Source organism: Psammomys obesus, unplaced genomic scaffold, assembly GCF_907164565.1.
Source record: "Psammomys obesus unplaced genomic scaffold, mPsaObe1.curated_primary_1811, whole genome shotgun sequence".
Lineage (NCBI taxonomy): Eukaryota > Metazoa > Chordata > Mammalia > Rodentia > Muridae > Psammomys > Psammomys obesus.
In genome coordinates, this window is record NW_026591086.1 from 2,329,008 (window position 1) to 2,344,791 (window position 15,784).

Here is a 15,784-nt window from a genome sequence, read left to right on the forward strand (position 1 = left end):
ACTCCGCAAGATGATTGGAAAGTGCCTTCTAAATCAGGATGTGAAACCACCAAGCAGCCCAGTACCAGATCTTAAACATCTACACCAGGGGATGAAAAGCAGCTCGTGAGAGTGTGCATTTATGCACTTGTGACTTTATTTGTAATAGCCCCAAACTACAAGCAGCCCGGATGGCCTTTAACACATCTTGGCTAAGCAGCCTGTGGTTTAGTGAGACCTCGGGTGCCACTTGCTGATAAAACCACACAGAGCTATACTCCTCAAGATGTAAACTTGGGAGGGTCCATATGTGGTTGCTACTGTCACCTTCAGGACCTACCCCTGATGTTATAGTAAGGGAAGCTGTGGAAAGTAATTCCTACCCCCTCTGGTGTACCATTTTACAGATTTCTATGGTTTCATAGTTCAAAATAAAAGGTAACAATCAAAACTCCAAACATAGAGGTCTGGGGAGATAAATTCCTTGGGCCACAAATGTGAGGGCCTGACTACAACCCCCCAAATCCATGTGGAGAAAAAAAAAAAGCTAGCTCTGGTAGTGTGTGCTTTTAATCAACCCTGGAACCAAGATGGTAGAGATGGCTTATTAACCAGCCAAGCTGGCCTGATCCCAAACTATAGGCCAAGGAGGAGACCCTGTCTCAAAAAAAAAAAAAAAAAAAGGTGTGTGTGGGGAGGCACCTGAGGACCACCACCAGAGGTTGCCTATGGTCTCTGCGCATGTGCACACACACACAGACACACACGTGTGTGTCTGTGTGTGTGTGTGTGTGTGTATGTGTGTGTGTGTGTGTGTGCTTCCCTGCCCCCAAACTCTAAGCACAATATTCTGGGTCCCTCCACACACATGAGAAGCCAAGGCCTAGCCCAGCCAGCCACTGTTGAAGCCAGCTGAAGATAGAAAAACATAAGCCAAAGCTACCAGCTCCCCGTGACCTAGAAACACAAGAACACCTCCAGGGCAAAGGGAGCCCTCGAGTGTGACAGCCAGTCGCCGAGGCGTGAATTCTAGGTGCTGCAGTGAAGTGGCCTTAGGTTTTGTATCTCTGCTCTGAGCAGAATGGTTTCCCGCATCTCTTCAGACCAGGAGAGGCCTCTCCAGAGACAGGGAGGGGTGGGACAGGCTGGTTTCTCACAGGCTCTGTCCTCTGGGCTCTGCGGCTACACACTGACGAAACCCTGATAAGCTGTGCTTCCGTGGAGCTGGTGTGGACCGTGCAGGCTGCTAGAGACTGTGGCAAATCCACTCCCCCCATTTGTCTCTCGGAATTGGCCTGGATATACAGACAACTAAAACCTATGATTCTCCTGGGAAGCTGGTGGAGACGCTCTGTATGGCTTGGCAAGGGGATCACAAGGTTTGTTTTTTGATGCCAGCCATCACTCAGCCACCATCCTGGGGATCTCTGGGTCACATGGTAGTTCAGTTTTTGTCTTTGTTTGTTTGTTTGTTTGCTTGTTTGTTTTCAGATCTGTGATTCAAACCCAGGACCTCATACATGTTAAGCAAGCACCCTGCCTGAGAGCCACAGCCACAGCCACAGCCACTCAATCTCATTTCGGAGGAACCTCCGTTCTGTTTTCTACAGTTGTCAAACTAGTCCACACTCCTCTCCCGCGTGGACTTGATCTGTATTTCCCTGGTGACTAGTGGCGCTGAGCTTTCTCAAATGCTCCTTGGCTGTTTTTCTATCTTCTTGGGGAGTGACTATCAGATCCTCTGTGCTCACCTTAAAACTCAGGTTGTCTTTTTGCTATTGGGTTGTTCGTTCTTTGAATACTTGGATAATGGTAGCGTTACCTGTGTACGTGACAAAATCTGCATTCGCCTGGGCAGGGGGTCTCGGTGAGAGAGTCTCTGGATTAGGGTGGCCTGTGGCCATGCCTCCAAGGGATGTTATTAGTTGGGCAGAATGGAATGGGAAGTTCTCAGTGAATGTGAGTGGCATCGTAAAGGAGATACTCTAAGGGAAGGACCAAGAGTTTCTCATGACCAATGGCTCCTACACTGCCCTTTCCTACAAGATGTAAGGAGTTGTTGAATCTTGGTTGTTAAGCCTTACTGAGGTAGGCAGAGCATCCTAAGGACCTAAAAAAAATTCTCTTGAAGCATTTCTCAATACCTTGTCTATCTGTTATTTGAAAGGGTGATGGTTACTCAACTGCCCTTTTGGTTAGTACAGAGCATGCCAGGGGTGTCATGGTGAGGGCCACAGGTCTCAGCTCAGGACCAAACAGGGAGGGGTTCCCATCCTCAAGAACACTAGGCCAGTGGAGGTCAGAGCAGACTAGAAGGCACCGCTCCATCTCCTCAGCCCTGCTCTTCCCCGTCGTTCATACCCTGGGCTCGGCTTCAGCATTGCCTGTGAGAAGTCATCCCTTTGTGGGACAAGGTGCTCCAGCACAAGAAAAAGAGGGTGGGAGTGCATGAGTGCATCTTAAAACCAAGGTTTCCATCCCAGGGCGAGCAAGCTGGAAGGGCTCAGGGAGAGGGCCCGGGTGTCCAACTGCTTCCTGTGCCTCTTGACCTTCAGCTATGAGGCATGACCTTTACAGCTTGTTGAGCACAGATGGCTTCTAAAGGATATCCTCCAGGACAGTGCTCCAAGCCCTCGCTTTTCAGGACCTCCTAAGCATGCTCTCAAGCAAGAAGACACTGCCAAACAGGGACAAGAGCAAGGCCTTTAAGGCGGACCCGGGGGAAAAGGCAGAGGCAATTCTGGCTTTTCCTAATAAGGAAAAGATCTTAGTAGGAATAGCTGTGGTCTGAGAACCCATTACTTGAAGGTGACAGACACTGGCTAACTGAATCGACACCCTTCCCTCCTGCCTTCCCTCACCTCATACCTATGTTCGTGCACATGCGCCCACAGGCAAAGCTACCCTCTTCTCTGAAGTACTCTGTGTAGTCTATACAGACATGGAATGGAAACTGTTTCTGGGGATGTGTATGTGGCAGAAACCCCAATACCATATGCTCAAGGGAAGGCTCCTATGTTCTCATGCCGAATAGGAGGTAGGGAAAGGCAGGCAGCTGGGGAAACTGGAGGAAATCCTGATTCCAAAATGGAGAGCAGGGTTGATTACCTGTGCCTGAAGAGCAAAGGGGTTCTGTCTGGGTAAGTCCTGGAAGCTACATCAGAATTCCCATCCCAAGTCCCAGGACCCAGAACACTTGACATAGTGGTTCCCTCGCAGCATTCCAAAGGCCGAAGGAGCCAAAGTCAAGGCCCAAGCAAGCTACTTAGCAATACCCACCTAAAATCAAAACAACAAACAAAAAACATCTCCAACAAGACAAAACAAAACCCCCTAAAATCCGCAGTTAGTGACTGCCACCTAGTGGTAGTGAGCAGAGCAGCAGGACCACACACCTAAAGATCCTGCGTCCTTCCTTGCTGCCTCTGCAGCAGCAGCCTTGCTTGTGTGCGGAGGCCTTGTGTTCTCCATGCTGGAGTTACAGTGAGCCTGACCCTAGAGTTCCTCTCAGAGACATGCGCCTTTGAGGATCTTGGGTGCCTAGAGGTTAGTGAGATACTCCATCTCACTGCCAAAAGTCTGGGGCCAGGCTGCCCTTGACCTCTCTGTCTTGCAGAAAAGGAAATTGTGGCCCAGAGACTTACTGAGAGGGAGCTTCTGGCTGTGAACCTGCTGTTTCCTCACTCCGGCATGCTAGCTGTTAGATCTTTAGTGATCTGAGACACTCCAAATGAATACAGGCTTGAGGTCAAGTTGATTTGAAAAGGCGAGATGCTGGTGTTGGTCCATTCAGCCCATGGCTTCTACATCCAGAGGCAGCCTCGCTCTGATAGCAGAGAGAAACCTCTGCTTTAATGATGACAGCCGGGACACAGTTCAGCTGGGTAAGCCGGACATTTGTTGAGCGGGGCCAGCACTGGCTGGCTTGTGGGCTTCAGCTGTGGCTAACCCAAAGCTGCAAGCAATCACCAAGAACAGAATAGGACCTCCTATCTCCTCATTCACTTTAAGGCTGTGTCTGTTGCTGCTTGGGTACTCAGAGACCTGTTCAAGGTCTCAGAATTGGGAGGAATAGACTGCCTGTTTTGAACCACTCTGCCATCTAGTGGCAACTTTAGACATGACAGCCCCACCAGGCCAGTCTTGGCACAGCAGCTTGATGCTTGCTTGCATCCTCACCTAGTCTGTCCTTGAGTTTCTCTGTCACTAAACGAGGAGCTGCCCTGCCCAGGCCCAGCCTTTCTCCTGCGCCGTTTCTATCTGTCATAGGCAGTGACACTTCTGTGCTGCATCTGTCCTCCCCAGGAGCACGGAGGGCATGCATTCTGCTCCCCGCTTCATCCGGGTGGCTGAAACAGGCTGACGGGACTCAGCAAGTGTTTGATAGCTAACTCAGGACAATCAAACTGCCTTTTCTAGACACTTACTGTTTGGTGTAACTACAGGTAGCCTTCTGCCATCTTGTAGGCAGCTTTTCTGCTTTTATTCCCACCCAATTAAAAGAGCTCAACAAACATTTCACAGCAAATACTGCAAGGCTACCATCATTAACATCATTAACATTCCATATCCTATATGTATATATACACATACATGTGGACATATGTATATTTATGCATATACTTATACACACAGGGTCACACTTGATCTTCTCTGCCGTTATATAACAGGTTAGAAGCTGCATTTGTGCATTCCATTTTTGAGGACTCAGGGACTCAGTTCAAGATTAGCTCCTGATGACACTCTGGGGCTTCAGGCTTCCCACTGGGCAGCGGACTCATGCTTTCCTTCCTTGACACCTGAGAGTCAGCAGACCGTCACATGGACATGTTTTGGGGACAGTGACCAGGCAGTGTGGGCAGAGGGAACTGTGCAAAATGCAAAGCAGCCTATGGACTAGAGAAACACCCGTTTTCAGCCTTGTCTCTTGCTGCCTCAGTCAGCTGGTCAGCAAGGACTGGGGGGGGGGGGGGTGTGCCTTTGTGGGGGAGGGTCAGAGTGCATCTTAAACTCTCAAATTGGGACTTCTACTGCAAATTCGCTTCCAGAAGTCTCTGCTTTCACAGTCTTCCCTCTGTCCCTGGGTCTCGAGTTCCTCCTTAAGGACTCGGTCTCCTTCATGATGTTGTCTGACCTTCACGGCACTTTTTAAAAGACCCCTGTGTTGGTACGGAATATCTGACAGAGAGCAACTAAGGGAGGGTTTATTCTGGCTCACAGTTTAAGGGTATAAGTGTCACGGCAGGAAAGGCCTGGAGGAAGGAAGAGGCTAGAAGCAGCTGGTCTCTTGGCATCCACAGTGAGGAAACGGACAATGATGGATGCTGAGGCTCAGCTCACTATCCTGCCCATGTTCAGTGTAGGTCTCCCCACTTCAATTAACCTAATGTAAAAACCTCCTCACTGACCTCTCAGAGGTCTGTCTCCTAGATTATGTTAGCCCTGTCAGGCTGACAGGCCCCATCTCCAAGCACGGTCATGTAGTGAGGTCCTGGGGGGAGGGTAGGACTTTACCATAAGACCATCGAGGCATGACTGGTTTTGCCCTACCCCCAAATCAGGTGCATGGCACCTTTCTCCACTTGCCTGTCCACTCTTTGGAGAAACTGAGATCTGCCAGCCCAGAATAGAGCAAGGCCAGGTTCTGGGGGTCAGTGGCCAGGAGGGTAGAAAACTCAAGGTGCTCCATGCAAGCAGAGAAACACAGAGGTACAAAGGTCCCCACGGGACAGTGTTATTTCTGTGGATTCGCCAGCAAAATGTCAACCTGAGGACTGTCTTTGCAGGGCTGGGTTGGCCACCAGCATATCTCCACCAAATGGCAGGAAGGTCCTTTCTTCCCAGAGGACTGACTGAATGAAGCCTGGGGGTTGGGGCAGCTCAGCAGTTTTCCTCCACCCTTCCCGACCCTGGACCTTAGTGTCTTAACCAGTTGGATTAGAATTAAAGCCAACAGTATGATGTTAAAAGGATGGTGTGGTTCCCAGCTCCAGTGTCATCCAAGCTGTGGGAACTTGGCCAAGTCACTTTGTGACTTATTTTCTCATCTCATAAACAAAAGATCAGATGGTTTCTATTCTGGAAAATTTTCTAAATTCCCTTTAGTTTATGACTTAAAAAAAGTCTATGTGTGTGCCCAAGTGTATATATGTGTACCATGAGTGTGCACAAAGGGGTGAGAAGAAGGTATGGGATCCCCTGGAACTGGAGTCACAGGTGGTTATGATCAGACATGTGGGTACCGGAAACTGGACCTGAGTCTTCTGCAAAAGTGCAAGCACTCAACTGCTGAGCACTTTCTCCCAACTCCAAGGATCATGGGTAGGAAGGGTCAAATAGGAGGAGTGAAAGGGCTCAGAGTCACCATCCAAACAAATCGCTAGCTAGAAAAGGCCTCTCCCATGAGAAATTTCCTTGAACCTGGCAGGAGACTAAGAACGGCAACCAGGTTCGTTCCAGAGTGAATTGTCAACAGTACATTCCACCTTCCTATATCTGCAATTCAGCCACTGAGCCAGGGCTCCAGCCTGTCTTTGGGGTTCTCCTCTTTCTGTCTTCACCCCCTAAGCTCCTCAGTGTTGGTTCATATTTGTAGCAAGCCCCAAAGCACATTCTCCCACACCTGCCGGGATTCTGAGAATGGATCTCTTTATTCCCAGTTGGACAAGGCTCTGAGCAGCGCACAGGACAAAAGACAGGACAGGAGCCTGCTTTGAGGGAAGCCCAGTGCTGGGCATTTGGAAGACTGGCTGCGCCCTTTGTTTTTTTTCTTCTTCTTGACAGGGACCCGAAGACCCTTAATATCCAGGGGCTTCCCCTCTACCTGGGCTATTTTCTCAATCCACAGGGTGTAGTTTGCCAACTCGGTGTATATCCCTGGAGAGCCTTTTCGTCCGCAGCTCTTGCCCCAGCTGATGATGCCCACCTGGTACCACCTGGTCCCAGGCTCTGTGCTGCAGACAAGTGGTCCCCCACTGTCGCCCTGTGGGCAGAGAACACAGCTCATTAGTAAGTCCATTTTCAATTGCCGGTCGAGACAGACTATCAAAGAAATCTTGTTACCACTGACCAAGGCTATCACCCCATCCTGGCCCCTGTGGAAGAAGTGTGCTACCGATAGGAAACTTGCAGAGGCATAGGGTACAACACAAAAGGCCAGTGGCGTGCGAGATCAAAGAGAGAGGGCCTGATGAGAAAGAAACTCCAGAGAGGGCACAGAAGACAGGCAGGCAGAAGGAAAAATGACCCAGGGATGTGAGGCATGAGGGTTTTTTTTTTAAACCAGACTCTGAAAAAGGCAGAGAAGAAAAGTACACAAGGGCTGGAGAGAGGACTCAGTCAGGACCTGACTCTGCCTCCCAGAAGCTACATTAATAGGCCAGGCTGGGCATGGTGGCATTTGTTTGCAATCCCAGTGCCAGAGAGTCAGAGGCAGGTAAAAAGAGTGATAGAATCCTGTCGACTTAGTGTCCCCAGAGACCAGAAATCTTCTGTAGACTTGTCGCATGCTGACTCTCAGGTGGGCTGACAGTGCAAGGGCTACAGTGTGGACACACAGTAGAAGCCACACGAAGACTTTGAAATCTCTGCCTTGGTCCTGTGTCCATGTGCTTTTCGGAGTCTGTCCTCTCTCTCTCTCTCTCTCTCTCTCTCTCTCTCTCTCTCTCTCTCTCTCTGTGTGTGTGTGTGTGTGTGTGTGTGTGTGTGTGTGTATGTATGTATGCATATGAATGCTTCCAAGTGTACACATGGGTTCAAGTGTCTACAGAGGCCAAAGAACAACTTCAGCTCCAATTTCTTGGACATTGTGTCTACTGTTATCTACTGTTGACCTCTGCTTTGGTTTCAGCTTGCTCGCTTGTTTTCTTGTTGTTTCCGAGACAGTCTCTCTCACCAGCCTGGACTTGCCTGTCAGCCTAGTTGGCCTGCCAGCCCCAGAAGGTCTCTGCCTTCTCCATGCTGAACACAAGTGTGTGCCACCATGCCTGGCTTTTTCACATGGGTTTAGGGGGAACCGAACTCAGGTCCTCACATTTGTGTGGCAAGCGCTTTACTGACTGAGCCCTTTCCCGAGCCTGCCCTCTAGAGTGTTAATCTATTCCCAGGGGAGAAGAGACACTCTTGCAAGGGAACCGCCTAGGAGCTGCAGGTGTGTGTGTGTGGGGGGGGGCTGCTACGCCCTCATTACCTGGCAGGCATCGTAGCTCCCGTTATCGTATGACGCACACAGCATGTTTTTGGTAAGCTTTGGAAACACCTTAGAGCATTCCTTCCAATCTATAACATTCATGGGTACCTTCATCAGGTCGGTTTTCATAGATGTTTTGTCATCTGGCACAGAGAGAAAGCACATTGGGCAGGCAGATAATGAAGCATGGTTGCGGGCTGGAGACAGCTTCATACCCTCCCACACAGGCCTAGAAGACTCTCCCCTTCATGATGCCCACAGACCCAGACTGCACAGCCTTCAGATAGCCCGTCGCCCGAGCTATCGTCCCCCGAGCTTCTCTGACCAACCCCACCTCACGCACGGGCTCCTCTCATTCTGAACCTTGGTCCTCTTCCTTGCTGACTCCGCCAGGCTCCAGGATTTGACTTCCCCAGAAAACACAGGAGTGAGACTTCCACAGCAACTCCCATAACTATTGCTTATTATGTGATTATGATTATACCACAGCCCTCCACTCCTAGCACCACTGGAAACCCATCTGTACCATGGTAAATATATAATATACATATGTAATATATATTATATACACTCCTTTTAGATTTAAACTTGAAAAAAATATGTGTATGCATCTGTGTGTGCACAGGCACATGAGAGTGGGCATAAGATCCCCTGGAGCTGGACTAACAGGCAGTTGAGAACCTCTCAACACAGGTGCTGGGAACGGAACTCGGATGCTCTGCAAGAGCAGTGTGTAGTTTTGGAGGCTGTGGGATCTTTAGTGGGCGGGGGCTAGCTGGTGGAAGTAGGTTTCTAGGAGCAGGCCGTTGAAGGGGAGTCTTGGTTTCTGGTCCCCTCCTGTTCTCTGCTCCCTGGCCTACTGGAGTGTGGGGAGTCTCTGGCCCACGTTACCACCCCTGGGATCAGAGCTGCTATACCATGCCTTTCCCAATACGGTGGACCAAGATCCCTGAAACTGTGAGCCAAAACAGAACAAAACAACAACAAAAACCCAAACAACAACAATAAAATCTTTCTTCCCATATGTTTCTGGGAGATATTTTACTCCTTCGAGAGAACAATTAGTACAAAGGATGAAAGGGAGAAGTAGCTTGGCCTACAGTAGCAAGAGTTTGCCTGGATTCCTCAACTCTAATCACAGAAGTTCATCATCACGTTCCTTACAGAGTGCTTGGACCTTGCAGGTCACCATCTGCCTCCTTCACCACCTCTACGTCTTGTCTGGAAGCCAACAGCCATGCTCTACCTGTGTCCCTCTGCTAGCTACTGAGAGAAGCCAAATTCTGTGTGAGCTCAGCTCATACAAGGCATCTTCACGGGCCCGAGGCTTGGCTGTGTGGTTCCTATCCGTCTCCTATCAATCGCTCTGCTTCGGCAGGGGTGCAGGGGCGTTCTTTGGGGACAGTGCAGCAGGAATTTACTCATACCTTCTGCTCCACGTCTGCTTCCTATTCCGACCAAGTAACAGCCTAACCTTGTAAGTGAGAACAAATTCACTTCTGAGTGTGCTTCAGTATCATCAGAAGCACAGCCTGGGTTTGGGCAGCATGAAAGCCTATAGGAACCAGGTAGGAGACAGTACTGGGTGAAAACTAAGACTAGAACAGAGAGGCCTTTAAACAACTATGGTGGTTGAAACTCCATTTAACACACAGACACAGCTGCTCCGTGTCTGGCTTACCGCACCCGGGCATCGGCTCAGAGCTCTCGTCTCACCCGAAGCATCCCTCTGGAACCCAGAAGAGGCTGAACGGAGGTTCCCAAGAACCCAGCGTGTGGAGATTTCCTCCCACCGAAAGCCGTTCCGCCACTCTTTCTCTGTTTCATGTCTTTCCTCACCATTTCCCTAGATCCTGTATCTCTTGCCCCAGGAGTTTCCATGAGGCCGTGGGCAATCACATACCTGAGTTGGTCATGCCCCATCCTGCCACCCAGCATTCATGCCATCTGGAAGGGGCGGGCTGGAGAGGCATGCAGATGGGCACTATCAGGTCACTGAACTGGATGGGCTTGGCCAGCAGCAACAAGGCAATGTCATTGTCCATGCTGTGTCTTTGAAAGTCTTTGTGCCGAATTATGTGGGAGACCCGCATTCTCATGGGTGAAGTAGTTAAGTCATTGGTTCCCACTATCACTGTCAGTTCTGTTGGGCTGGTGGCACAGAACCAGAGGGAGGGAAGAAGGAGAAAGGAAGCCTGAGTGAACAGAAGCCAATGGGTCTAAAAATTAAACCCAACATAGTTCTAAAGGCTTTCGAACTTGTCCTACTGGGGCAGTTGCTCAGAAGGTTTAAAGACCACATCATCTATGTTTCTTGTTGTTGGGGGTCAAACATTTGACAAGAAAATAAGTGAGGGAAAGCTTCCTTGGGCTCAGTTGAAGATCTAGTTCATCACAGCAGAGAAGGCACAGTATTGGGGGGGTTAAGGCTGCATGCCCACATCTGTGTAGACCAGGTGCAAATCGAGACTATGGCTGGAAGCTGGCTGAGTTATCAATGTCTACCATCTCATGATATACTTCTTCCATTTAGAGCCAACCACTGAAAGGTCCACAGCCTCCCAAAGCAGCACCCACAAGCTGGAGCCCAGCATGCGAGACAACCTGTGTTGTCACATTCGGACTCTAACAGAGGGCAGGGAGTAGACCTGTGTCTGGAGGGTGCCCAGGCCTGAATGGGACGCTAGTGCTGAACAGACAGAAGTAGGCTTCAGTTCTGCGCTCTCTGAAGAGCACTCTTGTGCTGGCTAGCTTTATGTCACCTTGACACAAGCTAAAATCATCTGGGAGGAGGGAACCTCAACTGAGAAAGTGCCTTCATAAGACTGAGCTGTGGGCAAGCCTGTGGGGCATTTTCTTAATTAGGGATTGTGGGGGAGGGTCAAACCCATTGTGGGTGATGCCATCCCTGATGGTCCTGGGCTCTATAAGAAAACAGACTGAGCAAGCCATGAGGAGCTAACCCATAAGCAGCTCCCTTCCATGGCCTCTGTACCAGCTCCTGCCTCCAGGATCCTGCTCTGTCTTCCTTCAGTGATGGATTATGATTTGGAAGTGTAAGCCAAATAAAGCCTTTTCCTCCCCAAGTTGCTTTTGGTTGTGGTGTTTAACCACAGCAACAGTAACCCTAACCAAACACCCGCAGAGGAGCTCTTGGCAGACCAAAACAACTGTCAGAGAGGCAAGGTAGCGTTACACACAGCAGCAGTCACTGTTCGTGTCATTAGATCTACCAACCATCTTGAAACGAGGACCAGAGTTTCATCTGGAGCCTCTACTGGCCACACAAAGATTTCCAGAAAAGAAAAAGAATCTGTCAGGAAAGATGGTCATAGGATTCTTAATTATCTTAACCAGGTCTCAAGAGCAGGAGCTACAGCGGTCTTGGCTTTGTCAGGATGAGTCCCTCACACTTGTGGGTCTGCAGATAGTACCATGACATCAAACATGCTTGGCAAACACTCTACCGCTGTGCCACATTCCATCCCACTTTATATTGTATCTTTTTATTTATTTTGAGACAGGATCTCAATTGCCCAAGCTGGCCTCAAATGTGTGCTCCTCTGGCTTCAGGTTCCTAGTAGCTGGCTATGCCTCCCCTTCCTGCAGGTCTCTGAACTTTCTGAAGGAGGTGAAGCTAAAAGCCAGAATTTCCTTCCTGCCTTTGTCTACTGGACATGAACTTGGGCAAGCCATATACATTCATCAGACCTCGGTTTCCCTATTTACAAAATGATTTCTTTTACCTCTTTCCAAAGGTCATTGTAGAGTCAAATGAATTAGTATATAAGCAAATTCCTAGCAAAGCATGAGTAATTGTCAGCCAATGCTAGGTGCCCACTGGTAGCCTAGGACAAAGAAATCTCTATAAGAAGCCAAGAAGGAGGGTGACAGATAGCCAAGGAGGCCTGGTGTGAAGTAGAACTTCCTCCAAGGAGCCGTTGAGAGGCAAAGGGGCAAGCGTTGGGCTGCATCAGCTGCAGGTCCTGAAGGGGACAGCGGTGACCTCAGGCACCGTCTCAGGCCAGTTGCATTAGAGTCTGCAGACTGGAGGGAAGGAGGGACTCACTCCTGTCTATCTAAGGGGGAACCACATGAGGATCCCTCTCACAGCCTGGTGTGACCGAGTACACACCACCCCCCAGACAACCCGGGCCCTCAATACTTACGACACCTCCTCAGAGTAAAAGCAGTGGGCCACCGTGAGGATCCACCACTTGCTGAGAACGGAGCCGCCGCAGAAATGATGGCTGTTCTCCTGAATGCTCACCTGCCATGGAAACTCACCCACCTCAGCCTCCTGCCCGCCTATGATCCTGGAGTGGCGAGTTCGGCTATCATACAGGGGTCTCACGCCGCACTCTGCAGAAATGGAGAACAGAGCTTCAGTCAACGTCTGGCAGGTCAGGCCGGGTCTAGGATGGGAGGAGATGTCCCTGGGTGTACTGTGAGGCCAGGACACCAGGGCTTCGGCTGCTGTGATAGGGAAGAGCCCCTGGCTCTGGGTGTGGGCTGAAGGTGTTGGCTCTGCCCTCATCACCCTGCACGGCTCCTCAGGCTGGCAGCTCTGCCAAGCCTATCTCTACCCACTGAACCCGGAAGGAAATGTGTTCAAAAGCCAACTCCGGTGTGGTGGGCAGAGCATTGACCACCAGAGGTATACACCAGGTCTAGTAACTGTGTCGTAGCCAGGCCAGTGATGACACCGTCACAAAAGACAAGGTGGACAATATCTAAGGGACAGCACACAGGTTTGTCTTTTGACCTTGACACACATGTTCATACACATGTGCATTGCCCCAAACATGTGCACACGCAAACACACACACACACACACACACACACACACACACACACACACACACACCCTGGGATCCCTATGTTGTACTGCTACAGATCAGTGAGAAGAAACTAGTGTGGCTTAAGCCCCTTAGGCTGTGCTGATGCGAAGAAATGCACAAGACCTGCCCGGAGTCATGGAAAGGGTCAGAACCCACTAGAAGCCTTTACTACTGTCACCTGGTCCGAGTAGAGCAGCTGTGTCACCGGGCAGCTGGGGGCAAAGACTGCAGCTGCTGGGCTGTGAAAGCTGAGACTTAGCAGCACATGTCATGAGCCTTAGGCTGTCCATAATAGCATATCTTCTTCGGGCCTTTTGGTCTTCAAATTCTTTTTGTTCACCAAACATACTCCCAGGGCTTACCATACATCTACACTGTAGTGACATCCAGACACGGGCTATACAGCCTGATCAGTGGCCTGACCGAACCCAAGCCCGGGCACCTGTACCTGGAATGTTCTCGCCTGGACTGCCTGCTTTCTCTCTTTGTTTAGGCTTCCCCCCTATGAGTCACTTCTTCAGTGAAGCCTCCTCCAACCTGGCCCCCGCCCTGGCCATTCCTCATTGTCTAGGCAGCCTTAGGTGTCTCCATCGCATTACAGTGACATCAGCTCATTTCGGAGTGCTCCCGTCTGCTGCTGACCCCGGAATGCCAGCTCCAGGTGGAGAGAGAGGCATGCTTGTCTTGCTGATGTGTCCTAAGGATGGGACCATGTCTGTCATTGAGAGGCACTCAACAACCAGAAGATTCTACGCTAGGGCCATCTTATGGGGAAAATCTGCATACTGGAAGATGTCCCCTGCAGTGGGGGGTCTTGACAGCAGCAAATGGAAGACAAGCTGGTGTCATGGCATCTAAGCCCTGAACTATTTCTCAGCCATGAAAATGAGGCTCGGGGGCATTTCTAATGGTACAGGGATGGGGGGGGATTCTCATGATATAAACTTGAATGAAAAGATCAGGATAAAAATCAGATTTAAACTTGAGGGGCAGAGGCAGGAGAATCTCTGAGTTCGAGGCCGGGCTGGTCTAAAGAGTGAGTTCTAGGACAGCCAGGGATACAGAAAGAAACCAAACAAAAATCAGACTGGAGGATTAAATAAGATGGCTCAGTGGGTAAAGCCATTGCTGCTAAGCCTGGCCATCTGAGTTTCACCTCAGGGGAACTAAATGGCATAAGGGGGCAATTGACTCCCACAAGCTGTTCTCTCACCTCTACCTGTGTGCTGTGAGGTGCACACACCCACTCTCACACTCACAGACACTCTCTCACACACACATACACACACTCACACACATTTACACACTCACAAACATACACACTCACACACACTTAAACACACAGTACATTAAAATATAACTTAAAAAAACATATTTGAGACTTGTGTGATTTGTCTTGCTAAAAAGTGGATATACAAGTGTGGGAGAAAATATATGGAGATGACCACAGAGAGAGGCTTGGCTGAGTGGTGAGTGTCTGCTCCAGGGCCCTCTCTGATTCAAGTGACAGAGCTTGCAAAGGGCATAGGTTCTAGGCAGACAGCAGAGGCTGAATCCTAGCTTGTGCTTGCCTTATCCAATGACTGGAGGGAACATGACTTGCCCTCACTTATCTCCTCTCTTTTTATTCCTCAAATGGGCATCAAGCACTCCACCCCAGTAGGCTGGCTTGTGGATCAAATATGATGATGAAGCATCCCTCAAAGTGCTTGGCACAGAGCAAAATCCTCAAGCCCCCGTTGTTTCAGGACTTCTCAGATCCCCATGGGACTTGGCAGACAAATCCCGCTGTCTACATCCTTGGTCCTGAGAACACCCCACAATGACAGTGTGGAAGCAGCCAGGACACAAAGCGGGGAGGCAACGTCAGCGGCTCCCACAGTGAGGAGTCATTTGAGCAACTTGGAGCCTCTTCCTACTGGACCCCAGAGGGACCAGTCCTGCCAATGGTGCCCCTATGCCTTACTCCATGGGGGTGGCTCCAGGCTACTCTGAAGGCCAGGGAGACAGCCTGGCTCTGCTCAGAGGCAATGTGAAGGATGCCGGAAGGTGGTCTCTGTGTTGCTCAGACTGCTGCAAGTCAGGACATGCTGTGTCCCTGTTGAGTGGCTTTGGGCTAACTTCCCCTGAAGCTATAAAATAAACCTGGGTTTTACAAGAGGAGAATGGGTCTGTGACTTCTGACTGTGCATGTGATATGACCAACAGCCCACGCTCCTCCCACCCATGATGGATTCTAAGTTTGAACTGTGAGCCAGAATAAATCCCTTCTCCTTTAACTTGCTTTTGTCACAGCAACAGTATGAAGAAGCAGAAGAAGAAGAAAAAGAAGAAGAAGAAGAAGAAGAAGAAGAAGAAGAAGAAGAAGAAGAAGAAGAAGAAGAAGAAGAAGAAGAACCACATTAAGTCACTTGGCTACTTCCTGGCCCAAGCTCTGGGCACTTTCTTCTTCATTGCTATTGGTGAGGTAGAAGTTTAGTTTTCCAAGCCAAAACTCCAGGGTTAGATAGGTAGCCCCTAAGAGGGATTGGTAAGGGGTATGTGCTCTCGGAGGTGAGCTTCAGGTGGCCTGTTAGCTAACTCATGGGTCATGTTCTCTGTCTTCTTGGTCCTTAATGCTCACCACATATTGACAGGACGAAGGGAGGCGAGGAGAGCAGGTGTCCTGGCTGGCCCTGCTAGGGTCAGCAGCTCTGGCCAGAGGGAGAGGAGTCCACGTACCAACACTTGCTTCCAGGGTGTGGGCAACAAGCAGAAGAATGGAGGGCAGGATCAT

General features: G+C 50.0%; 1 protein-coding gene across 1 annotated transcript; it reads right to left on the bottom strand.

The window, feature by feature from the left end:
* Window positions 1-6,628: 6,628 nt before the first annotated feature.
* On the bottom strand, window positions 6,629-15,784 carry Prss55 (serine protease 55). The gene is made up of 5 exons (XM_055609979.1): window positions 15,730-15,784; window positions 12,337-12,529; window positions 10,071-10,318; window positions 8,168-8,310; window positions 6,629-6,961 (listed from the first exon to the last, which is right to left on the bottom strand). Exons 1-5 carry the CDS (start codon window positions 15,782-15,784, stop codon window positions 6,629-6,631), a joined length of 972 nt encoding a protein of 323 aa, XP_055465954.1.